This window comes from Cryptomeria japonica, chromosome 8, assembly GCF_030272615.1.
Source record: "Cryptomeria japonica chromosome 8, Sugi_1.0, whole genome shotgun sequence".
In the NCBI taxonomy this organism is placed as follows: domain Eukaryota; kingdom Viridiplantae; phylum Streptophyta; class Pinopsida; order Cupressales; family Cupressaceae; genus Cryptomeria; species Cryptomeria japonica.
The window spans coordinates 626,048,393-626,073,464 of record NC_081412.1 but is presented as its reverse complement, the minus strand read 5'-3'; the positions used below and the strand labels follow the sequence as shown (position 1 = coordinate 626,073,464).

The 25,072-nt window shown below is 40.2% G+C and overlaps 1 protein-coding gene across 2 annotated transcripts; it reads right to left on the bottom strand.

The window, feature by feature from the left end:
- Positions 1-2,819: 2,819 nt before the first annotated feature.
- On the bottom strand, positions 2,820-23,277 carry LOC131045172 (uncharacterized). 2 transcript variants are annotated; one of them, XM_057978711.2, is made up of 4 exons: positions 23,074-23,267; positions 22,936-22,989; positions 21,793-21,933; positions 2,820-3,235 (listed from the first exon to the last, which is right to left on the bottom strand). In XM_057978711.2, exons 1-4 carry the CDS (start codon positions 23,116-23,118, stop codon positions 3,092-3,094), a joined length of 384 nt encoding a protein of 127 aa, XP_057834694.1. In that variant the 5' UTR covers positions 23,119-23,267; the 3' UTR covers positions 2,820-3,091. The 2 variants fall into 2 exon arrangements, with proteins under 2 accessions (XP_057834694.1, XP_057834693.1); XM_057978710.2 differs by having other exon boundaries at positions 22,936-23,277.
- Between the last annotated feature and the right edge of the window lie 1,795 nt (positions 23,278-25,072).

The window sequence follows — 25,072 nt, the reverse complement described above, 5'->3', positions numbered from 1 at the left end:
AATTTTGCATGTCTTGGAATGTTCTTCACCAAGGTCATATGGTAGCTAGGCACTGTTTTGGCAAACAGAATCTAACTGAAATAAGGGTCAGGTCAGGCTTGGACAAGATAAATAAGGAGATGGAATATGGGATCTGGGTAAATTATGCATGACAGAAGATGGGTGATGCAAAAGTCATCATTTCGGTTGGGTAGAATGTGGAATCTAGTTCGGTGGAATTAATATAAGATGAAGATAGATGAATTTAATAGATGGTTGAACCAGGGTTGTAACAAAGAACCTGCAACCTGTCGTTTGTTAAGCCTTACAAGACCCGAAAGACAATTTACTGAGATAATGTGTAATAATAAAAGCTTATTGCAATTACTAAAGCAAAAGAAGTATCTGAGTCTATATTTAAATGGTTTATAAGGAAAGAAAGAGATTACAATATGCATACTTAGATTACTTGAAAATGAGTTTGCACTATTCATGTGGTGCAGTTTGCAGCCCATATATCCTGCTCTAATAGAAAATGCTTGATTATTGGGTATACATTTGACTTTATTATAATCAGGGTAATTGACGTCTAAAAGTAATAATTATCCTCAACAAGGAGATACAAAATACTTTGTCATTCACATGTTTTGTTATATAGGCAAGCGACATGATGTTGCTTAACCTGTCCTGTAAGACTAAAAGCCCAAAGTAGCATTTTTCATTATTGATTTTAATAGGAAAGTCTGACTTGGTTTCATCAATATTGTTAGGAAATATATATAGAGCAAATGCTTCTTTAATAAGAGTGAATCCGTAACCAGCACAAAAACCAAGAAAATTAGTAAATGAACAAATGAAAGAAAAGACCATCATGGAATCCCTGAAAATATGATCATAGCTTATAATACACAGGAAAAAGAATATAATCATATTTCATCAAGGGGAAATATTACATTTAAAATGAATCTATTTTTTGGCCCAAGAATGGACTGCAAGTTCAATTTGTGTGTCAACCAATTAACAGTTTGTGACTCTTTTAAATTTCAAACATAAAACCAAGATGAAAAGATGGCTTAGAAACAAAAAAAATAAAAATGATTTGCACTAGAATTCAGAAAAGCAGATCCTATCATGCTTATTGAATTTATATGTTATAAATTTATAATTCATTTGTTTCAGCCATAGAGCAGTTCTACAGCTTTCAGTCAACTCCAAATTATTCCTGATACCACAAGCAAGATACAGTTGCCTTGACTACTACCTGTAATGCACATTAATTAATTCCCTGCGGTATAGTTCAAGGCGTAATAAATGTTAACCAAATGAATACATCCTTTGTGTTTTTGATAAGTACATCATTTTTTAAGCACCCTGATCTGTCAGCATTGACAATAAATATGTGATACTCAATCATTTTAGGTGACTTCTACTGTTGCCAATAAATAGAAGAATTTGGAAGGGCCTTCAATTATGGAAAATCAATGACCATTATCAAGAAACTGCAACATTTGCAGGGCACTGGATAACGAAAGTGGCTGGTCAACTCTAGCATTGGTATAGCCTTCTATAAGAGTGATGACTGCTAAAGAAGTGTCCAACATGTGTTGCAGAATTCACAAAACCTTCTCTGACCAAAAGAGGTACAAAAGTATCGGCAAAGGAAAAGAATATGTTTACTTATGTAATATGTAGATAAAACTACTCTATTTTAAGGTAAAAAAATTGGTTGTGTTTAAATGTAATAAAATGACCAGAGACTAAGATATGGCCCTATGGTAGTGTGCCTTTTGCTCCTTCATTCCTGAATGTCAATGGTGTTTAAGGGATGTGTATTCCTGACATATATGTATTAGGGTTTTTCCACAGTTACCAAGAGACTTGTACCTTAACGATTGGTATCCATCTCTCATATTGTAAATGTGCCACCATTTCAAAGATCCATATGCCAATGTCTGTGGACATTAAGAGACTTCAGATGAAGTTTTTTGTATCTATATGTCTCCTAGACGCATCCCTTGAGAACTGGGAAACTTCCTATTGAGGTTTATCAGATATATAATTTTAATTTTAATTACATCGGGCTTTCCTAAAATGCTGATATACTGTTAACAAAAACTAAAAGAACTATAGAACTACACTAATAGACTTTAATACTTTATCTTTTGCATAACAAATAGCAAGTTTTTCCGTAGCATAAAATTTTCTTATAAAATCCTAAAGAGGTAATAGTACAAGGAGAGGCAATAATAAGACTTGAAGTGTGTACATGAATAAAATATTTATCAATTGATTAAATGTATTATCATCTCCATGAAACTATATCCCCTGTTTTTTAAATAATGGCATTTTCCACCCAATCTTTTTTTGTCTGCCATCTCTAGGTGATTATGGTTTAAAATTTAATTTTGTATATCATAATGGTTATAATTTTATAAATAAATACCAGTATAATTAATCTTTGCTTTTGTTCATATCTATGTCAATACTTTAAAATGTTAACTTTTCTTTCTAATTTTCAAGCAATTTAGTACTTTACATTCTATAAAATTGTATATCCATTGCATGATTATTGTTCTCAATTTAGATTATATATATTAATATTTTTTTATTTTTTCCATCTCCAACCTTTTTGAAAATGGTATTACCAGTACCCGTCTGTCTCCTGGCAACAATAGGCTTCTCCTTTTTTTGATTTAAAAGAATTTTGAATTTACCTTTAATTGAAAATCTGAAACAAAGAAAAAAGAAATGGGAGCAATAATATACGCTTGAGATTTTATAGACTAGTTCTATGAACATGCATAACTGAATAATGTCTAACGCCTGACCAACCCATGAAGCACTCCAACAGATGATACTATTAAAATCATAGAAATACCTTGCGATGCAGTTTATTGGATCTAATTTTACTTTGTGCTTTGGAATAACTATAAAAGAATACATATAGATTTACAAACTGAATGAATACCAAATAACTCGCCAAAAAGAAAGTCACAAATTTGTTTTACTTTGTGCTTTGGAATAACTATAAAAAAATAAACAAAGATTTACAAATTGAATGATAGCAAAGAACTCGCCAAGAAGAAAGTCACAAATTTGCGACAAGCTTACATCAGAGTTTGCTTGTCTGACGACCATACAATGAATGCCGACCTTCAGCTATGGTTTCACCCGTTGCTTTGTTTTTTAAGTTCACATATGTCATAGAAAACCCTCCTTTGTGTCCCAATACCCTTGCATCAACCTCAATTTCATCCTGAAAACCAGGCAGCATGTCAAGTTCTTAAAATTCGTGATGCAAGCTAATACAAACAAACAAAAAACAATTGTAAATTCATCGTACATTAACTTGTGCAGCAAATGCTGTCGAAAGGTAGACAAAAATTTCAATATCTGGCATAGAACAAAAGGGTAATTTACTAATTTATCTATGTGGTTTAGATGCAAGAGAGACCATACAAAGAAGCTAATCTGTCCTTACATTTGAAGGGAGTTAAGGTTGCCAATCAAGAAGATGAATTCTTTGGCCTATAATAGGGTCTTAGGGTTTGATCTTCCTAAAACTCTGGACAATAATTATTACAGGGATTCATTATAAGAGGAAACAAAAGGTGTGATTATAAGAGTCAAATATTGAAACTTTCTTTAACTCAGAGACAAAGTTTAGCTTTTGAAACCAAAATGAGAACATAAAAATTACTGTGAGTTGTAGTGTGACAAGAAAGAGAGATATAGAGGAGAGAAAAAATTGACTTTGTTAACTTTATTGCTGCATAAATCCAATCCAGGAGAGGGAAAGAGGTAAGGGCAAACACTACACCAGCATATTCAAGAAAATAGTGGAGACGATGATAAGACCTGAATAGTTTTTGAGTGGCATGATAAGGGTGATCTGGGCTGTATAGATGCAAGATAGACAATTCGATAGGGAAAACCTAACCCTTGCTTTACTTATGTGATCTGTATAAATCTGATTTCAAAAACATGGGAAAAGACTAATTGGAAATTATTTGCAGACATGCAACTAAATTATTATCATTAGTGTCAAACTACACGACTTGGTGTGTATGAAGGCATAACAAGAAGCACATACCTTTTACTGGAATTTGTCTCAACCTCATATGAATAGAACATCATCGATCAAGAGAGAGATAATAAGTCAATAGATTTATTGACAAAGTATCAAAGTTTAAACTCAATATACACCTTTCAAAGATGTATTGAATCACGGGAGATTGTGTCAAAGATAGAATAACTGAAAGATTGAAGATGATGGGGGTCTGACCATATCAATATCCATCCTTTCTGTTTGTCAATGTGGAGTGAGACAAGTGAGGCTACAAAGTAGGAAGAACAGGAAAATTTTGCAAGGATAATATATCATCCAGCTTGCATAAAAAATAATATAAAGGAACAGCAGTAGGGGAATAAGGTAAAGGAGACAGAGATTAACAATCAATCTCTGAAAAAAATCTTGCATGCAACATTAAAACAGAAATGGAATACCCCATATCTACAAGTTAAAAAAGAAAAATCCAAAATGGCAAGAGATGGGAGAGAAGAGGTGAGAGAATTCTACACAACATGGATGAGCATTTCCCCAACACATATGCCACAGTAGTGGATTTGGTCTGCAATTGGGTAAGAGTTAATGGTTTTTAGCAAGAAATTGGAAAGTGCTTCAAGAGACGATGGGCAAAGGAATTGGGAGGAAAGACGAACACTCTACCCAGGCTTATGATCCAGGGCCCAGGGATGCCCACGGTATTAAGAGACTCAAAACTAGTTTACAAGATTATGAGTTATGTATAGAGGGAAATTATGGGAACGATAGAGTTCAAATATTATTCAGAGCGCTCAAATGACGAGAGGCACAAGAGAAAAGAGACCATGTTACAACTGTAAATTGAAAAACTGCATCTTGCAAAAGTTTTATACAAGATTCAAGAGGTCAGGTGTTACAAGATGTATACCTATCATCTACTTCCATCTATTTTTTATCAACTTCTGCAGAATAGTCATAGCACATTAACATGCAAGTGTGGAAGACAGAAAATATCTTGTCAGTTATAAGATACAGACCCATTTGTTTCAGTCTATTCGTTTTCACTATTTCGTTGTTTTCTGGAAACACTACAGAATAGCTGTAGCTTGTGCAGAACATGGCCGGCACAGTCAGAGCTGTGTAACATAAACAGGAAGGCACTAGAACATCAGAATTTACTCCCTTGTTCTAGCCTCTAAGAGTTGTCCTCAAGTTGATGGTGAAAGATGGTATGAAGTATGGCCAGTGCACTGCAACTCAAACAAAGTCACAAATGAGATAAAATGAAACCAAATAGGTTGGAGGAGACAGCATATGTGGAAGTGATTGGAGTGACTGTAAAAAAGTAATATGCAATGCAGCAAGATTCTGAAGTATTTTATTATGCGTGTATAATATCCCCTTTAAGAAAAATTCTTATTTCACAAAAATTCACCAAACCCTGACCAGCAATGAATGGGAATCCAAAACAACCTTCAATATATAGTCAACGAGATTTCATTGTCATTCCAATTTGCCTATCACTTTGAAGTTCATCTACAATCTTTGGATGAGGTTGCCCCGAGTTTGAATCAAGGCTTTTTGTCCTCTAGTTTGGTGATGGAAATCAAGGGGTTTTTGTCCTCCAATTTCAGACCTAGAGGAATTTCATCCTTGGGTTAATTGCACTATATAGTTCCATGCACACAGCATACAAATCAAATAACAAAATATTTTGTCAATGATAATTCTTCTCCTTGCTTGGTCTCTCTTAAATACCTTTTCCGTTTAACCCTTGATATTATTAAAACAATTATTAATTATAATTTTTATTTTATAATATTAATTAATCCTTTTTTGGCTGGAAATTGCATTCTCTCCTTGTATAGAGATCCTGCTAGGTATATTGCCAAGTGCTTCACGTAATGGGTTACTGTTGTCATTTTATGACACCCTCGGTCCATCAGTGAGAACCGATCAGAGATATGTTCCATGGACCAGCGCTGCCTAGTTGATTAAGGAGAAAAGCAGTGAAATCATGGTTTGAAGTGTTGTCTTGTCGGAAGTCCCTTGGCCCTCTCTTTCTCTAGCCCGAAACTTCGGAACCCCGAGGTTCCGAGTTTATTTGCCTTGGCTTCTTTCTTTCCTGCTCCGGAACTCCGGAACTCCAAGTTTCCGAAGTTCCTTGTCCTTCAACCCCAGAACTCCGGAACCCCCAGGTTCCGAAGTTCTTAGTTCTTCTACCCCAGAACTCCAGAACCCCTAGGGTCCAAAGTTCCTTCCCCAACTACGGTGACTCCGGTCTCCGAAGTTCCCCAACTACGGAGACCCCGGTCCCCGAAGTTCCTCAAGTTCCTAAGTCTTCTACCCCGGAACTCCGAAACCCCTAGGTTCTGAAGTTCCTTAGTCTTCAACTCCAGAACCCCCAAGTTCCGAAGTTCCTTGTCCAACTACGGAGACCGCGGTCCCTGAAGTTCCCCAACTACAGTGACCTCGGTCTCCGAAGTTCCCCAGCTATGGTGACTCCGGTCTCCGAAGTTCCCCAACTACGGAGATCCCGGTCCCCGAAGTTCCCCAACTACAGAGACCCCGGTCCCCGAAGTTCCCCAACTACGGTGACTCCGGTCTCCGAAGTTCCCAAACTACGGAGACTCCGGTCCCCGAAGTTCCCCAACTACGGTGACCCCAGTCTCCGAAGTTCCCCAAGTTCCTAAGTCTTCTACCTCGGAACTCCGGAACCCCCAGGTTCTGAAGTTCCTTGTCCAACTACGGAGACCCCAGTCTCCGAAGTTCCCCAACTACGGTGACCCCAGTCCCCAAAGTTCCCCAAGTTCCTAAGTCTTCAACCCCGGAACTCCGGAACCCCCAAGTTCCGAAGTTCCTTGTCCAACTACGGAGACCCCGGTCCCTGAAGTTCCCCAACTACGGTGACCCCGATCTCCGAAGTTTTCCAAACTACTTTTGACTTGCAACACTTCGGAATGGCGTGATCGACACTCAAAGCTTTAAATGCTCCGACAGCTTTGGTGACTTGTGCACTTTTTTTGTGGAGCCACAGGGGGTGCATTTAATGTTTTTGGCAAGATTTCCATAAAGGGAGGTACGGGCCCATGCTTGGTGACCCATGTCATGCCTGACTTTGGAAGGTTAGTCAATCCACCTTCTCAAGATTGCCCTTGTGGGTATGGCTAGGTTGTTTGCATGTACAAGTCAAGTGCATGCACTTCCCTACGCCTCCAGACTAACATGCAGGGGTCATGATCACCATTGTAACCCATTTTTTCTATATAAGGCTGTTGAACCTCATTGTAAGAGGTTCTCTCCCTGCTGCCTGGATTTTTCTTATGCTCTCCTCTTCTCTTGAAGACTTGTAATCTTTGCATTTTTGCAACTGTAAGATTGGCGTTTGGCCTTATGATTAATTGAAGAACACTATTCTTGCCTTCTTTCAACCTATATATGTTGTGTATGCTTTCTTACCTTCATCATAGGTGTATGTTGTGGCTCTTTCTCTTCATATATGCTGTGTTAACTGGTTTTCTGGGTGTGACTTGTGGGAATTCTTCTCCCCTCTTGGCATTCAGTGGATTCTAACCTTCATCTATGCATTGGGGTTACTCATACAACTGAAAGTTGTGCATCTTCAAGGTGTTTCAGTTAATTACTTGTGTCATTTCGGTAGGGAGAGGAACTATCTCTTTTTGGTGCATCACCTCCTTTCATTTTAAGCAATTCTCTCTTCCCTTTCCTCTGCAAGTTGTTAGGATAGGTTTCGTAGTAAGTTTTGAAGTGTTGAGTTGGTTCAACACCTGCACCTGGATTGAGAAGAAAGTCGGCCTTCTCCGGAGATTCAACCCCCTTGCGCAAGGTCCCACACTTCGGGGTTGTTTCCATGTTTCACAAGGTTGCTGAGTTGATAGCTCAGCAAGGGTGCAAGCTTTTGTGATAACGGTTTTTGGCACGCCTGATGGGACTTATTCAATTCACATGCTAAGGATTTAGTGCTATTCTTAGTGTTTTGGCCTTTAGAGGCAGTCATCTCTCAAGTACTTGGCGACTTTGCTCAAGGACCAGTTCGTGCTCACACAAAGTTCATAACTCTGGGACCCCGGAACCCCCTAGGTTCCCAAGTCATCGTAACTCTGCTTACTCCGAAACCCCCAGGTTCTGAAGTTGGTAAAGCCATCTTACTCCGAAACCCCGGAACCCCCAGGTTCCGAAGTCAGTAAAGCCATCTTACTCCAAAACCCCGGAACCCCCAAGTTCCGAAGTGCTTAGGTCCGGAATCACGGAACCCCCAGGTTCCGAACTCCCGAACTTCCTCACCCCGGATATCCGAGCTCCCGAGGCGCCGAAGTGGTCACACTCCAGACCTCCGAGCTCCCTAGGGCGGTTGCAGATTTCATGCCCAAAATTCATACAAGGGCATCTTTTGGGGGCAATTTCCAATTCATAGAGCTTCCATCTGTAGGCTCTAGAAGGAGGAGAGGCAAATCTTCATTATCACCAGTCAGGGGTGTCAAGGTTGTAAACACTCCATCCCCCAGGTCTCATTCTACTCCTCCATTTACAAGACCATTGCTATAAAGGGCTCCCACCACTCATATCAATAGACCATTGTTTCACATGGCAAGAAATCAAGTCTTTGTTACCTTCAATGGGGGGAGTCCCCTTGTTTTGACTCAATGGAATGACATACCAGTGGCTGCGTTGAAGAGTATACCATACTTCACTAGTGAAACAGCTACTACACCCGTTGAGCACATTCAAGACATTGCAAACATCTGCTCCATCCATAACATCACTTAGGACAATGTTGCTGTCAGACTCTTGGCCTCATCCTTGAAAGGCAAAGCCTTGCAGTGGTATAGAGGATTGTCGTCTAGCTCCATCCACAATTGGCACGAATTGGGGGAGAAATTGTGCAAACATTTTGAAGACAAAAGTGATCACCTATCACTTGTGGAGCAGTTAACTACAATCAAGAGGGCACCCCACGAGTTCATGGGAGACTTCAACTTCAGATTCCATACTTCAACTTCAGATTCCATAAGACATGGAATAGGATTCCTGCTCTAGTGAAGCCACCCCCAAATCATGCCTTCTTGTATTATCTTAGAGCTCTCAACAGCGATATAGCTGGCATGATCCAATCAATGGGTGGAGCCTCTCTACCGGGTGCGTACAACATAGCCATAAGAGCAGAAAATTGTTTGATCCACGTTAGGAAGATAGCTCCAAGGCCTCCATTGCCTCTCTTCCTAGAAGCTCCTACTCAACAACCAACCTTGGCTCCTATTCCCATGGCTACCGCAGGACAATCATATACGCCCTCTACATCCTCGAATGAGCTCCACAAGGTCAAGGCTCTATTACAAAACTTTGGCAATGAACTGGTGGCACTAAAAAGGCAACAAACTCAGTATAACAGACCTTACCAAGCACAAGGTCAGAATTATCAACAAAGCAAGCCACCCTTTCAAGGGCAAAACCAATGGAGCAATGCTAGGCCTTTGAATAGTGTGAACCCCACAAACGCAAGCAACTCAAAGGTGATAGTTCCAATGCAAAATAACCTTGCCCAAGAGCAAGATTGGTGTCAACCACGTAATCAGCCACACAACCAAGGTATATGCCAAAATGGAGGGTTTGTCCAAACTTTAGTAGTGCAAGATGAGCCAACCACTTCTAGCCAGCAATATGACCCAAATCAGCCGACCCAAATCAGCCTAGTGTGGGTCCCCAGGCTCACTTACAAGGGGATTCTACCTTTGTCAATTGGCAAGAGGCGAAATTTTGTGGTTTGAACCAAACAAATGGTGAGTCCATGCTGCAGTATGCAAGGTCAAAGAAGAGAGCCATGGAGGCTACCTCATCTTCAACATCAGTCCAAGCTCCAACACCCAATGTAGCCATCCATGATACAAGCCAAAGTACCATGCAAGGGAACAAGAGGCAGGAAGAGGTCCAAGTCGTCCAAAGAGCAAAGGCAGACCTTGTAGCCTCAAAGGGGCCTCTAAAGTCAGTTGGTGTTCCTTTCAACATAGTTGATCAGATGAAGAAGGCCAACCTCAACGTCACTATGTGGGAGGCCCTTTCAATCCCATCCCAAAGGGATTTGCTTAAAGAGGCATTAAAGGATGTCAATCAGTCAGGTGGTGAGGCAGCAGTTAGCGAAAAGGCAGCCTCCACCAGCTTGGTGCAGCCCAAGGAGGAAGAAGATTCATGCAAGATCAGCAAGCCTCCACCTTTCTATCTCTCCTTAATCATAGGAGACAACTTGGTTCACAACTGCATGATAGATTCGGGAGCTAGTAGCTCAGTCATGCCTAAGAAGGTAGCTGGTCTTCTTGGCATAGAATACGAACCTGTGACCAAAGGGGTGGTCCAATTAGATGGCACTTCTATTAAGACAGTAGGGGTGGTAAAAAGTTTGAAGTTAACCTTGCATGCATGCCCTGGTTGCACCATCTTGCAAGACATATCAATCATCGACCTCCCTGCCTTCTTCACCATCTGCCTGTCTAGAGACTTCACAGCCAAGATAGGTGGGTACCTATCTTCCGACTGGTCCCATATGCTATTTTGAACACAGTATGGTACCAAGGTCACCATAAGGGTAGAGCCCATTGCCCAAAACCACATTGAGCCCTACACCCCTAGCCCTATAAACGTGAATTGCACTTTGCATGAAGAGGGGGAGGAGTGCGTTGTTCGTGAGCCTGCTACTCTCTTGCAAGAGGTTTCTGATTGCTTGCTGGACGAATGGGCCAATGCTTTTCAGTTTGATCCATTAGCTGAGAGTCTGAGACTGAAGAGACTGGGCTTGGCACCTATTGTATCCATGAAGAGGATACTCCTATCCCTAACCTCATCAAGACGCAAGGAGATTCAGAGGGGTTATGGAGCATGTTTTTTGATGGTTCAAGAAACAAGAATGGTGCAAGCGCCGGGGTAATGCTTGTTTCTCCTGAGCAGGAGAAATATTTCTTCTCCTTTAGGCTTCAATTTGGTTGCACCAACAATGTCGTTGGGTACGAAGCCTTGATCCAGGGTCTCCAACTTGCACAAAGCAGAAAGATCAGATCTTTGCAAGTATTTGGAGATAGTGAGTTGGTTGTTAACCACATCCGATCCCAAAGTGTAGCAAAAAACAACCTACTCAAATCATACAAACATGGGGTTTGGGATTTGATTGAGGGATTTGAGGCCTTCAATATCCAAAGCATTCCTAGGGGTCAGAACAAGCATGTTGATAGGCTTGCAGTGGTTGGTGCTCAGTTTGACATACCAGCGCATGTTGCACGAGAGAAAGAGCAACACATCAGACTTGTTGTGAGGCCTGCTGTCTGAGACAATCAAGAAAATTGGCAAGTGTTTGAAAGCGATCAACAGATCGACAGATCGTCAACTTCTTGCAAAATGAAGCAGAGTTTTCTGCTAAAAATCAGTCTAGGCTGTGTTGACGTGTATTTTGTACACTATCAAACACAGAATAAAATACCTAAGGGTACCTTATCCTCTCTTGAGTAAAGTCTCTGAATGCTAAAGATATCGCGAAAAGGATCAATCAGGGTTACTTCAAGGTTCTTCAATGTAGGATCTCTACGTGTGGATAAGCTCTCTGTGGTATGATGTGATTTGCTGGAATCACAAGGGGACTTACACTTGATGACTGAACTTCTGATTTGCTTTGAATGTTGCTAGAACACAGGATCTTACTGCCTTAGATTTGAAAAAACAAGGAAAAAAGATGAGGGCGAGGAAAGAATCTAATCCTAACACTAAGAATGTAAGAGCAATGAATGATCTTTGATGAAATTCTAACTAAGTCTTGTTTTGACATCCCAGGACCATCTCCACAAGGTTAGTGCGATCTTCAAAGGAAAGCTTTACGATGTTCAAATCATCACTGCAGGCATAGACACCATCAGGTTGATGCATATCAATGAAGAAGCGATAATTGAAGTTAAGCTTAAGCTGAATGATTCCAGTTGACTACACAAGGCAAGTCTGCAATCAACAAACTACTAGTAGTATGGATACACAAATTTCACCATCAATCAAGCACATTTCTTCCATTCATCTAATAACATGAAATCAAATACGAGAAGTATAGAGACCATGCAAATTGTCGAATCGACCCATAAATTTCACCATTTCTTCAATGAAGTTACAAGTCTTTTACAACAACATCTTGGCAACAATCTTTGCCTTCTTTCTCTACTCTACTCTAATTGCTATTCTATCAACTAGCTAATCACCTTCTAACTACTCTCTATCTGTCTTCTAACTGCTTCCAGCTATTCCTTTTACAAAATGAAGAGTCGGGGCTTATATAGTGCCCACAATACAATTCGATGGCTAAGATCAATTTGAGATCAATGGCCAAGATTCAATAATGAAAACCCTAATTAGGGTTTGTTACAACCATTACATAACATTTAATGCTTGACCAATGAAATAATTGTATTGCTTGGACACATGTCCTCTCTGGAAAATTCGACCAATGGATAGCCGAGGTAGGTACATCGAAGTTTGTGCCACCTTCCATGAGTTAGGTACATTGAATCTGGACATGCTGAGGTGGATCAATCCGACTGGAGGAGTGATGACTGGGATGCCACCTCGTCTGACACTTGTATCTTGGTAGATATTCAATTTGATGTTGTTGAGAAGCTAGCTTTAATTAATTCATCTGGAACTATCTGCTTCTTCAACAAACCCTTGCTCTGACTTCTTGTGTCCTTGATGTGCAGGATGATTGATGTACCTCGCCTTGGAATGCTGGATTGGAAAAGTCGCCCTTGATGACGCTTGACTGAAGAAGGCCGTCCTTGTCAATGCTAGACTGAAGGAGGTCGCCCTTGTCCTTGCTTGATCGTCCTTGATGAGAACCTGCCGACTTGTAGATCCTCCGGGCTTTGGAGTCGCCATCTTGATACCTACACAACATTTCAAAATTAGTAATATATCTTGAAATCTAAAAATCAAACTTTAAACGGAAGATTCAAGATTTTAATTAGGAAACTTCATGATAAATCTTGAGTTATCATTTCCTAATTAACCATGCAATACTTAGACTTTTCTAAAAAATGTCTAAAAAAATCAAACCTTGAATAAGGGTGTCAAGATGATTTTGCCATACCTCCTCTTGAGAATTAACTCTAAGAAATGATGTAAAAATAGATGAATTTTGCTAGGCAAAGTGTAGATCAAAGCTCTCCCTTGGATAAAATGCACCTCCTTTAGCTTGGAAAAGAACTCCACCTTCCTCTTCAAAAATCTGGAAATTCGCCTTCAAATACCTTCAAAACATCTGGAATTTATCCTCCAATCTAGCAAGAAATTCGCCTCTCCAATAGCTTTCAAGATGAATTTCGCCCTCCTTAGTCTCCACACTTTCGCACTTTAGAAGGGATGAATGAATGATTTGAACTTGAAACAATGCCCCCCCTATTATATAGAGCGCTCACCTTCTTTCCTCCAAGAGGCCGACCTAGCAAATAAGCCTTAAAATAAAATATAAAAAACACTAAGAAGAAGGCCGACTTGATAAATAAAGACAAAATAATGCCTTGTGCGCTCAACTTTTAATTTTTTATTTCACAAAAATTAATTTTAAATGCCTTTATAATAGAAATTCAATTTTTTGAGGCCCAAAATTAATTTATTAAATGCCAATTTAATTAATTTTTTCAAATATTTCAAAGTTGGCAATTTGGCATCTAATGCGATTTGAAGGATATTAACGCCCAAATATGGTAAAAAATAATGAATGCCATTAACTTCGCTATGGTCCCTTGGAGAGGGACGGGAGCACTTTTTCATTTTTAGGCTAGGATTCTCAATTTTTTGAAGTCAAACCTTTGTTCACCATGCTTTAGAAGATCTTTCCCATCTCACACAACTTTGCCTTAGCATAATCTTGGAGGGAATTTGTTGTTTCATAAAAAGCACTCTGGTCCTTCAGTGAGGGACGGGAGCACTTTTGAGTCCATTGCATGAATTCTTGATCATATCAACTTCAAATTACCCTCAAGGCGTAGAACATCATTTTCACTCCATCTTGAGCCTTGGTAATAAAAATATCCTTTCAAAATGCAAGGTAAATGGTCATATTTGGAAATTGCGCCCTAGTCCCTTGGTGAGGGACGGGAGCACTTTTGCCAGTTGTCGTCAAAATTTGCAACTCTCGCATCTCAATTCCACTTCAAGGCATTTTAAACACTTTTTCAAACTTGCGCCTTGGCCTCAATTTGTCCAAAATTGGCGAGAAAGGCTAGATAACATGTTAAGTGCTGTCGTCCTTCAGTGAGGGACAGGAGCACTTTTTCAACTTCAAGCTTATCCATCCTTTGCTAGCTTTCCAAATTATCTTCAATGGGCTAATCATGTCCTCTTCCATTCATTTCAATCACAAACTTGCCTTGGCCTTGCAGGAAATTTACACTTTTTTGGAAAATCGCTCTAGTCCCTTGGAGAGGGACGGGAGCACTTTTGGGAAAATCGCTCTGGTCCCTTGGAGAGGGACGGGAGCACTTTTTACATCTTGGCATACTTCTTTCTTCTTTAATCCTCTCAATTGCGTCTAAGGCATAAAACATCATTAGTCCTTCCCATCCAAGTCAAGTTTTGCCATAAAATATCAAACAAAGAAGAGAAACTTGAAAAAGTGGCATGGTCCTTCAGTGAGGGACAGGAGCACTTTTTGTCATTTGGGTTGATTTACTCCTTTGTGAACCTCTTAAATTATATTCAATGGACAAAACATGCCTCCCTTGACCTCTTCAAATCGTAAAATCACTTTAATCTTGCAAAGGCAGTGCAAATTTGAAATTCAAACTCCGGTCCTTCAGTGAGGGACGGGAGCACTTTTTGCCCTCTAAGCCAAATTGTCTCACTTTTCACCTCGAAATTCCTTTGCTAGGGAAGATTTCATCTTACTTCATGCTATGAATAGAAGTTAATGTCCAATAAAGGTCTAAAATTGTGCATATAAAGAAAAGTGCTCTGGTCCTTCAATGAGGGACAGGAGCACTTTTGACCTTCTAGGCAAAAACTTCATCATTTCATCGTTTTTGATCAAGTCTGGATCTTTATCATGTTCGTTTCGTCCTTCACTATGCCTTTGATGTTTCAATTTGACCAAACAAGGCCAGGAATGACTCGAATAAGTTATTTCGCCCTTGTCCTTCAGTGAGGGACGGGAGCACTTTGCCTTGGTCCCTTGGAGAGGGACGGGACCACTTTTTCCTTCAACCTTCAAAATTCACCATTTTTGTGCCTTCAAAATCTTCAAAAGTATCAAGTCATGTCCAATTATTATTCCAGAAGACCCTGCACAAAACAAAATAGAAAAGTCAGTGACAAATATGCATAAAATAACATTTGTGCTCTGGTCGCTTGGAGAGGGACAGGAGCGCTTTTGTCCTTTCTGGCTAAAAATATTCAAAATTTAGGTCTCCAATCATTTCACAAGGTAGAGTTAGGTCATCTTCAAGGCCCGGAATCAGTTAGCAAGCTCTCGCAAAATCAGAAATTGCACTTAGAATGAAATTCGCCCTGGGCCTCTAGTGAAAGATAGGAGCACTTTCTCTATTTCAGGCATCATCTTGCCTCCGAAAATTGATCAAAATTTACCTAGGCAAGAATATACAATTTCATCATCAAAATACTAACACTTAGACAAAATTTGATTTTTCCCTAAAAAAAACCCTAACTAGACCTAACCTGAGACATATCTGACTTCCTGACAGACTTATCTTACTTCAATAATCAACCTTCAGAAGGACGCTTAATAACTTTCAAAATTTGACTGGACTCAGCTTGAAAAATATCCAAAAGAAACCCCTAAGGTTTAGCCTTAGCCCAGACAGACCACTCACTCACTCAAAAACCTAAAAACAGAGAGAAGAACAGGCAAAACAAAAGCGAAAAGAGGGGGTCCCCATTTAAATGGGGCGATGTGTGAAAAACGTCACAATAGGCTGCAAGACTAGTATGGAGATCAAATCATGCAGCTCAACTCTAACAAGTTGCCAAAAGGTCTAGTTACCTTGGAGGGCATTTTCAACTCGGATGATCAGTTGAAAAAGAAGATGAACCTGGCTGCAAAGAGGGGTGATTACAAGCCAGTCATTGTTGTTGAGGGTAGGTCCTTGAACTTGGGCAAGGTGTGTTCCTCAACCAAGCAAGAGGCCTTCGTTGAGCTTTGCAACAATATGATGACAAAGTTGCTTGGACCTATGAAGACTTGAAGGCTTTTGATCCTAGCCTAACCCAACATACTATAGAGCTAAACTCAGATGCAAAGCCAGTAAGACAGAAACAAAGGCCAATAAACCCCAAGATTGAGCCACTAATGAGGAAGGAGTTGACCAAGCTAATAGAAGCCAATATCATCTTCCCTATCAAGCACTCCTCCTGAGTGGCCAACCTTGTCCCTGTAAGGAAGAAGAATGGGGAGATCAGACTATGTGTAGACTTTAGGGATCTCAATAGAGCCTCCCTTAAAGATCATTATCTCCTTCCCTCTATGGAGCAGATTTTCCAAAAGGTTACTGGCTTAGAAAGATTTTCATTCTTGGATGGGTATTCAGGCTACAATCAGATCTTGGTCCAAGAATCAGACCAATACAAAACTGCATTTACTACTAAGTGGGGCACCTATGCTTATTGTAAAATGCCCTTTGGGCTAACCAATGCAGGTGCCACGTTCCAAAGAGCAATGGACATGGCCTTCAAGGGTGTATTAGCAAGGTTTGTGCTTGTATACCTTGATGACATAACTGTTTATTCGAAGCATGCAGCTGACCATCTTGGTCATCTTGAGCAAGTGTTCATGAAATGCAGGGAGTATGGTGTGTCCTTGAACCCTAGCAAGTGTGTATTTGCTACTGATCAAGGAAGATTGTTAGGACACATCGTATCCAAGGAGGGTTTGACCATTGATCCAAAGCGAGTGGAGGCTATTCTTTCTCTTCCACTCCATAGTCACAAGAAAGGATTGTAAAGTTTCCTTGGTAGGATCAACTTTGTGAGGAGGTTCATTCCCAACCTTGCCACCATGGTAAAACCCCTCACTTCCATGTTGAAGAAAAACTTGGTTTTCAGTTGGACCAAGGAAGGAAGGACCGGTTTCGAAGAGATCAAACAAGCAATTGCTCGGGCCCCTACCCTTGTCAATCCTAATTATGAAAGGGATTTTATCTTCTATACCTTTGGAGGAGAATCCAGCATTTCAACTGTCCTAACACAGCTAAACGATGACAAGTTGGAGCAACCTATTGCTTTCTTTAGTGAGGGGCTAAAGGACTACGAACTTAGATATAGCTAAGTAGAGAAGCAAGTCCTCACTATTGTAAGGGCATTAAAAATGTTCAGGCACATGTTGTCCAACAACAGGATCCAACTCTTAGTTCTGCATGCAAGTGTCAAGGATTTCCTTCTAAACAAGGATATCAATGAGAAGAGGGTTGGGTGGATAACCAAGGTCATGGAGTATGGCATCAACATCAAGATCACCAAGCTTGTAAGAGGCAGGGGCCTATGTGAACAACTTGTCTCATCTTCTGAAACTACTTTAGAGGTCGCCCTTGTGTTACAAGAGGATCAACCAACTGACAACAACACTCAATTCAGTTGGGTAAGTGACATGACTACCTTCTTAATGGAAGGAAGATACCCCCAAGGTCTGGACCAGACCAAAAGAAGACATTTCAGGTTGCAATCCATTCCCTATGTCTTAGTGAATGGCACTCTTTTTCGAAAAGACTCCAATGGAGTCTTACTAAGATGCATCGAGCAAAACCAAGTCATTAGATTGTTCGAGGAATTTCATGATGGCTCTTCGGGGGGCCACTTCTCTACAAAGACTACGGCTATCAAAATAATGAGGGTTGGTTATTACTGGCCATCTTTATTCAGTGACTCACATAGATGGGTGAGGAATTGCAAGAAATGTGCTCTCTTCTCTGGGAAGCAAAGACTAGCTGCCCTACCTCTTCATCCCATCCAAGCAGATCAATTGTTCGCCCAATGGGGTTTAGACTTCATTGGCATGATAAACCCACCTTCTAGTGTTGGCCATAAGTGGATCTTGGCCGCAACAGATTACTTCACTAGGTGGACAGAGGCAGTTGCATTAAGGGATGCTACTGAGGCCTCAGTATTAGAATTCCTTGAGGGAATTGTGACAAGATTCGGTATCCCCTCCACCATCATATCGGACAATGCCAGGGCATTTGTTGGAACCCAAATCAATTCTTGGGCAGTCAAGCATGGTGTATACTTGAAGACATCATCCAACTATTACCCTCAAGGTAACGGCTTAGCTGAATCTTCCAACAAGAACCTCATCAAGATAATTAAAAGGACAATTGAAGACAATCAGAGGACATGGCACACTAAGTTGAGGACAGCCTTATGGGCTGACAGGATCACACCCAAGGGGGCGATTGGTAACTCCTCTTTCATGCTAGTATATGGGAAGGAAGCAAGACCCCCAAATTCCCTAGAGTTACCCTCTCTTGAACTAGCACATCAGCTGGAATTAATAGAGAATGATGCCATGACAGTAAGACTAGCTGAGCTGATGGAGCTGGAGGAGGTTAGAAGTCAGGCTATGCATACACTTAAGACTCATCAAGAGCAGGTTAAGAAGGTTTTTGACAAAAAGGCTACTAATAGGGTCTTCAAAGAGGGAGACCTAGTTCTCAAGTGGGAAGCAGACAGAGCCAAAGTCGGGCGACACTCCAAATTTGATGCTATCTAGAGTGGTCCATATGTCATCACTAGTTGCAAGGAGGCCAAAGCATTTCATCTCTCCAAGCTTGATGGCGAAGTTCTTCCAATCCCAGTGAATGGGATTCATCTCAAGCCTTGCTTCTAAAGAGGGTGTTGATGACTATGTAAATATTAGACTAGAGGTTGTTTTGCTTTCATAAGTGCTTATGCACATGCCGCATTCTTCTTAAGAGGGTGTATGCTCTAGTTTTCAGTTTTCCTCCAAGTGATGGCACACATGTTTGGGTCTTCCATGACTCAGTGCCCAATGGATGCTTAAGGCTTCTGGACTCCATGCTTAGCAAGCAAGCATCCCGTAGAAATCGCCAAAAATGTTGTCATTTTATGACACCCTCGGTCCATCAGTGAGAACCGATCAGAGATATGTTCCATGGACCAACGCTGCCCAGTTGATCAAGGAGAAAAGCAATGAAATCATGGTTTGAAGTGTTGTATTGTCAAAAGTTCCTTGGCCCTCTCTTTCTCTAGCCCGGAACTTCGAAACCTCGAGGTTCCGAGTTTCTTTGCCTTAGCTTCTTTCTGTCCTGCTCCGGAACTCCAAGTTTCCGAAGTTCCTTGTCCTTCAACCCCGGAACTCCGGAACCCCCAGATTCCGAAGTTCTTAGTTCTTCTACCCCGGAACTCCGGAACCCCCAGGTTTTGAAGTTCCTTCCCCAACTACGGAGACCCCGGTCCCCGAAGTTCCCCAACTACGAAGACCCCAGTCCTCGAAGTTCCCCAACTACGATGACTCCGGTCTCCGAAGTTCCCCAACTATGGAGACCCCGGTCCCCCTACTACAGAGACCCCGGTCCCCCTACTACAGAGACCCCAATCCCCGAAGTTCCCCAAGTTCCTAAGTCTTCTACCTCGGAACTCCGAAACCCCCAGGTTCCGAAGTTTCTTATCCGACTACGGAGACCTCGGTCCCCGAAGTTCCCCAATTACGGTGACCCCGGTCTTCGAAGTTCCCCAACTACGGTGACCCCGGTCCCCGAAGTTCCCCAACTACGGTGACCCCGGTCCTCGAAGTTTCCCCAACTACGGAGACCCCGATCCCCGAAGTTCTCCAAGTTCCTAAGTCTCCTAGCTCGAAACTCCGGAACCCCCAGGTTCCGAAGTTCCTTCCCCAACTTCGGAGACCTCGGTCTCCGAAGCTCCCCAACTACGGTGACCCCGGTCTCCGAAGTTCCCCAAGTTCCTAAGTCTTCAACCCCGGAACTCCGGAACCCCCAGGTTCCGAAGTTCCTTGTCCAACTACGGAGACTCGGTCCCCGAAGTTCCCCAACTACGGTGACCCCGGTCTCCGAAGTTTTCCAAACTACTTCCGACTTGCAACACTTCCGAATGGCGTGATTGACACTCAAAGCTTTAAATCCTCCGACAACTTTGGTGACTTATGCACTTTTTTTGTGGAGTCACAGGGGGTGCATTTAATGTTTTTGGCAAGATTTCCATCAAGGGAGGTACGGGCCCATGCTTGGTGACCTATGTCATGCCTGACTTTGGAAGGTTAGTCAATCCACCTTCTCAGGATTGCCCTTGTGGGTATGGCTAGGTTGCTTGCATGTACAAGTCAAGTGCATGCACTTCCCTGCACCTCCAGACTAACATGCAGGGGTCATGATCACCATTGTAACCCATTTTTTCTATATAAGGTTGTTGAGCCTCATTGTAAGAGGTTCTCTCCCTGCTGCCTAGAGTTTTCTTATGCTCTCCTCTTCTCTTGAAAACTTGTAATATTTGCATTTCTGCAACTGTAAGATTGGCATTTGGCCTTATGATTAATTGAAGAACACTATTCTTGCCTTCTTTCAACCTATATATGTTGTGTATGCTTTCTCACCTTCATCATAGGTGTATGTTGTGGCTCTTTCTCTTCATATATGCTGTGTTAATTGGTTTTTTGAGTGTGACTTGTGGGAATTCTTCTCCCCTCTTGGCATTCAGTGGATTCTAACCTTCATCTATGCATTGGGGTTACTCATACAACTGAAAGTTGTGCATCTTCAAGGTGTTTCAGTTAATTACTTGTGTCATTTCGGTAGGAAGAGGAACTATCTCTTCTTGGTGCATCACCTCCTTTCATTTTAAGCAATTCTCTCTTTCCTTTCCTCTGCAAGTTGTTAGGATAGGTTTAGTAGTAAGTTTTGAAGTGTTGAGTTGGTTCAACACCTGCACCTGGATTGAGAAGGAAGTCGGCCTTCTCCGGAGATTCAACCCCCTTGCGCAAGGTCCCACACTTCGAGGTTGTTTCCATGTTTCACAAGGTTGCTGAGTTGATAGCTTAGCAAGGGTGCAAGCTTTTGTGATAACAGTTACTTTAAATCATCTTCTCCAATGTGTTGGGTGTACTCTCTCGAAGTCTTACAATCAACACTATTATCCTTGGCTGCACATGTGATGTCCAAACAGATCCAATGTCGCATAAATTAATGTCTGAACTTAGTATCCATGCGAGCCATAGATGTTGCTGTTATAATTAGCAACCTGGTATATATCCTGTGTAGACAGGGTTTAGGTTCGAAGAGGGGATATTACAGCATGTGGCTGTGTTATGTTCCTTTTGTTTGTGTCCACGAGTCATACAGTTATGGTTGTAAAACTTAAAGATTGTCATTGGTTTCCTCTATGATTTAAAGTTTATATGTTTACAAAGACCATTTAAGTATTTATCTGTTCAAGGAAAGTAATTGTATAGCTGCAAACTGATAAAATTAATTAAGAAATGACAGGCTTCTTGAATGGCCTCAAGCTATCTCATTCTTATAGTTCGGGATCAGGCATCCTGCTATTAGCTTTTTGGTAGAAATTAACAAAATATTTTCCAAAAAAAGGAATCATTTGCAGCAGTACTCTGCAAAAGATTTTCCAACAAAAGGATCTTTTGCAGCAGAAATCTACGAAATATTCGTATCCATGTAAGTACCAAGTAGATTATACAATTACGACCTCATATTTATATTCACCTTTAATGGAATGTGGAAAGGGATTCATCTTACGTTAACCTTCGCAGTAGAGATGTAAGAAATATTCATATCAACAGAAACTTTTTGAGGCTGACTATCAGATAGAGAAGCAACACATCCTATATCATCAACAATAGTCGCAATGACCCCAGCGTACAGTGCTCCAGATGCATCCTGCAAAAAATGCATGTTTCCTTTCAATGAGTTAAATTGTATTATTTAAAAGACACCATTGTTAAAGAAAAAGTAATGAACTCTGTGGATAGCTGGAAATTAGCATCAAATTTCAGAAAATGGGTTAAGGAACAAATGGAACAGAGTTGTTAGCAGCAGGGCAAAGGATTGGTTTGCTGAAAAAGATAACATAATAAAATGTCAAGTAGAATGTCCTCATTGAACTACTCAATATACACTTAAACAATTAAGCAAACACATTATAGGCAACTGTGGAATCACGTGAATCATTATCTCCTTATGAGAGATAAGCTCCTAGACAAGCCCCTATGCATACATCAGTAATCTTTGTCCAGGCTCCTTCACCCTGTGCTTGATTCTATGCTTTCAAACCAGCAAATAAAATTTATGCCTAAACAGCTAATAAAACTTATGCCTAACCCAGGTTTTATCCCCCTCTCATCAAAGATATCCAGTAAAACACCAACGAAGCCCTCTGCAGTTCTGCAGTGCATTGATCTGTAGGGAAACTCGCATCCTGTCATACTGTAAGTCCAATCAGATGGTGACCTTTTCAACTCTAGGAGCGAAAGTTGCTGTACAAAAGTCTGCTGGAGGAACGTTTATTCCTCTTTATTAAGTAATTGTAGCTATTGGTCATCAAGTGTATTGCTTCGGCTATGGTTGTCGGTGCTGTAAACTTATCATGGTGTTTCTAAATTTATCATGGTAAAGACTACAGTTGAATCCCAATGATGGTATCATATAAAAATGCAGTGCTTTCAGACCAAATCCATAAGATTTTTGGTAAATCTAAGCATTTATAGAGTTTCCTGGATGCTTACTATTATTAAATTTTAATCAGCTTTATTCGTAATGGTGTCAAGGGTTTTACAGGACTTGTAGGAGTTCGAATGATTTCCCAGAGTTATATTATCCCATACTTCCACAAATTTTCGCAGAAAGTGTGAGTTCAACAAAAAATTCAAGAACATGACTTACAGTCAATCGGGCAGGTACCGTCCAAGTGCATACGACGTGACCCCGCAGGAGCTTCTGAATTTGGAAGCCATGAATTGAGAAACTTTCGTAAAAACTGGGAGATCCTGATTTATGAGGGATAATTTGCAGATTGTTTACCTTGTCCTCGAATTGTGAAGTTAAATGTTTTTTCGCGTTCTCCATAATTTCGGGTCACTGGAAAATCGCCATGGAAACAAATAAAATTTACTTGGCTTGGATACCTATCTGTCGACAATTTCCATAATGTCAAACATTTAGAAAATGGGAGCGAAAGAATAAATAAATTATTGTTTGCGGTAGAGCCATCTATTCTTAAAATTTTCAGTGTTATGTGGTAAGGTTGGGGTCTTTTTAAACTAGCTGTTGGAGGGGGAGTGCAAGGAGGATGATAGGTGTGATTGTAAAGGTATTATGTTATTAGATGAATTAGACTTGTCATATTCAGAGGTATATTGATTTATATTCATGTCATAGAAGTATTAATTAAATGTACATGTCAATAATGAAAATCTATTAAAGTGAAACAGATAATTGTATAGTAACAAAGTTTTGGTGTACATAACCTAACCAATGGTTGTTCCCAAAGTTGAAAGTTTTCCACCTACCATCCCCCATGCTTATGCAGCATGATGTACTTCAAGAAAATGTTATGAATATTTGATTTACAATTTTTTTTTGTAGGCTATATTGTTCACAACCAAATGTTTTCGTTGGACCCAGAGTATTGTTGTTATCCACCCTCCATCCCCCATGCTAGTAGCATGTTATATAGCCTTTTGTTGAATTCCATGTGATCTATATGATGAAAGACCTGCATCATTGTTTCATTTATATAAGTTAGATTTGGAAAACTTGTAGAAGTGGTGAAGTTAAATACTTTAAAAAACTTGAAAATTTGAAATGTAGTAATTTTTAGTAATATAATACCTTGTGGAATGTGAAATGGCACAATGGTAATATGACCTATCATTGATGTCAGTATTTGTGTGTTGTGAGAGAGGTTTTCTGTAGATAAGTTTTTTAAATCAATAATTAAATTTGGTTTAAGAAGTGAAAGCAATTATGTATTCTGAAAAGATTTACATACCTCGATAGTTATGAGCTTGGTGTATTGGGTGTTGTTCTTTATGGAAAGCCCAATTCTTTAATTAGGTGAGTTGCAGACTGAAAGCGGTCATGTGTAGAAACAGTTGAACAACGTAAACAAAGTAAGAACCCTGCAAGCACAGGACAAAAATCTGAACCCTGTTGCAAGTAATATGTATTTGAGCATTATTAGTGGATATTAAATATATTGAACAAATGAGTAAGGTTTACATACCGTGAAAGTAATGAGCTTGTTGTATTGGATGTTGTTCTTTATCGAAAGCTCAATTATTCAATCAAGAGAACCTGAAAGTGTAAAGGGATGTTAATGAGAGAAGGTAACTAATGATAAATAGAATAATACTTACCAACTGTAAAGAGAGAGACAGTGAGCAAATACCATCACAAACCATTATACCTGTAAAAGTGAATAGGTGCCTTGCAGACTGAAAGTGGTCAAATCCACAAACACTTAAAGAACATAAACAAAGTAAGAAGCCTGAAAGCACACCACGGAAAATCTGAAAAGTGTTGTAAATAATATGTACTAGAACATTATTAGTGGATATTAAATGTATTGAACAAGTGGGTAAGGTTTACATACCTTGAAAGTAATGAGCTTGGTGTATTGGATGTTGTTCTTTATCGAAAGCTAACCTTCACAAACCATAATACCTGTGAAAGGGAACATGTGCCTTGCAGACTGAAAGTGGTCATGTCGACAAACAGTTAAACAACATAAACAAAGTAAGAACCCTATATTAGAACATCATTAGTGGATACTAAATGTATTGAACAAGTGGCTAATATTTGTAATTGTTATATTAATATATTTTGTAGTTTTCTTTGTTGGGTTGCATTGGGAACCTGTCATAAATAACAATGTATGAGAAAGTAATTTTGGCAAATATCAAGGAAAAAAATTGTTGACAACAATAAAATAGTTGAACAACAAATGGGTGATAGATGTGTACCTTTTGTTGCAGAGTTGGGACATGTAAAAGTGCTCTCCAATTTCATAGACGTTAGT

What these genes read in the sequence shown, in the direction of transcription:
- LOC131045172 (XM_057978710.2), bottom strand. Translation starts at nt 23,118, where the DNA reads ATGGAGAACGCGAAAAAACATTTAACTTCACAATTCGAGGACAAGGTA. An exon ending in CGGTACCTGCCCGATTGACT is followed by an intron (nt 21,934 to 22,935) that starts GTAAGTCATGTT and finishes CATTTTTTGCAG; the next exon opens with GATGCATCTGGAGCACTGTA. An exon ending in TCTCTACTGCGAAGGTTAAC is followed by an intron (nt 3,236 to 21,792) that starts GTAAGATGAATC and finishes CCTGGTTTTCAG; the next exon opens with GATGAAATTGAGGTTGATGC.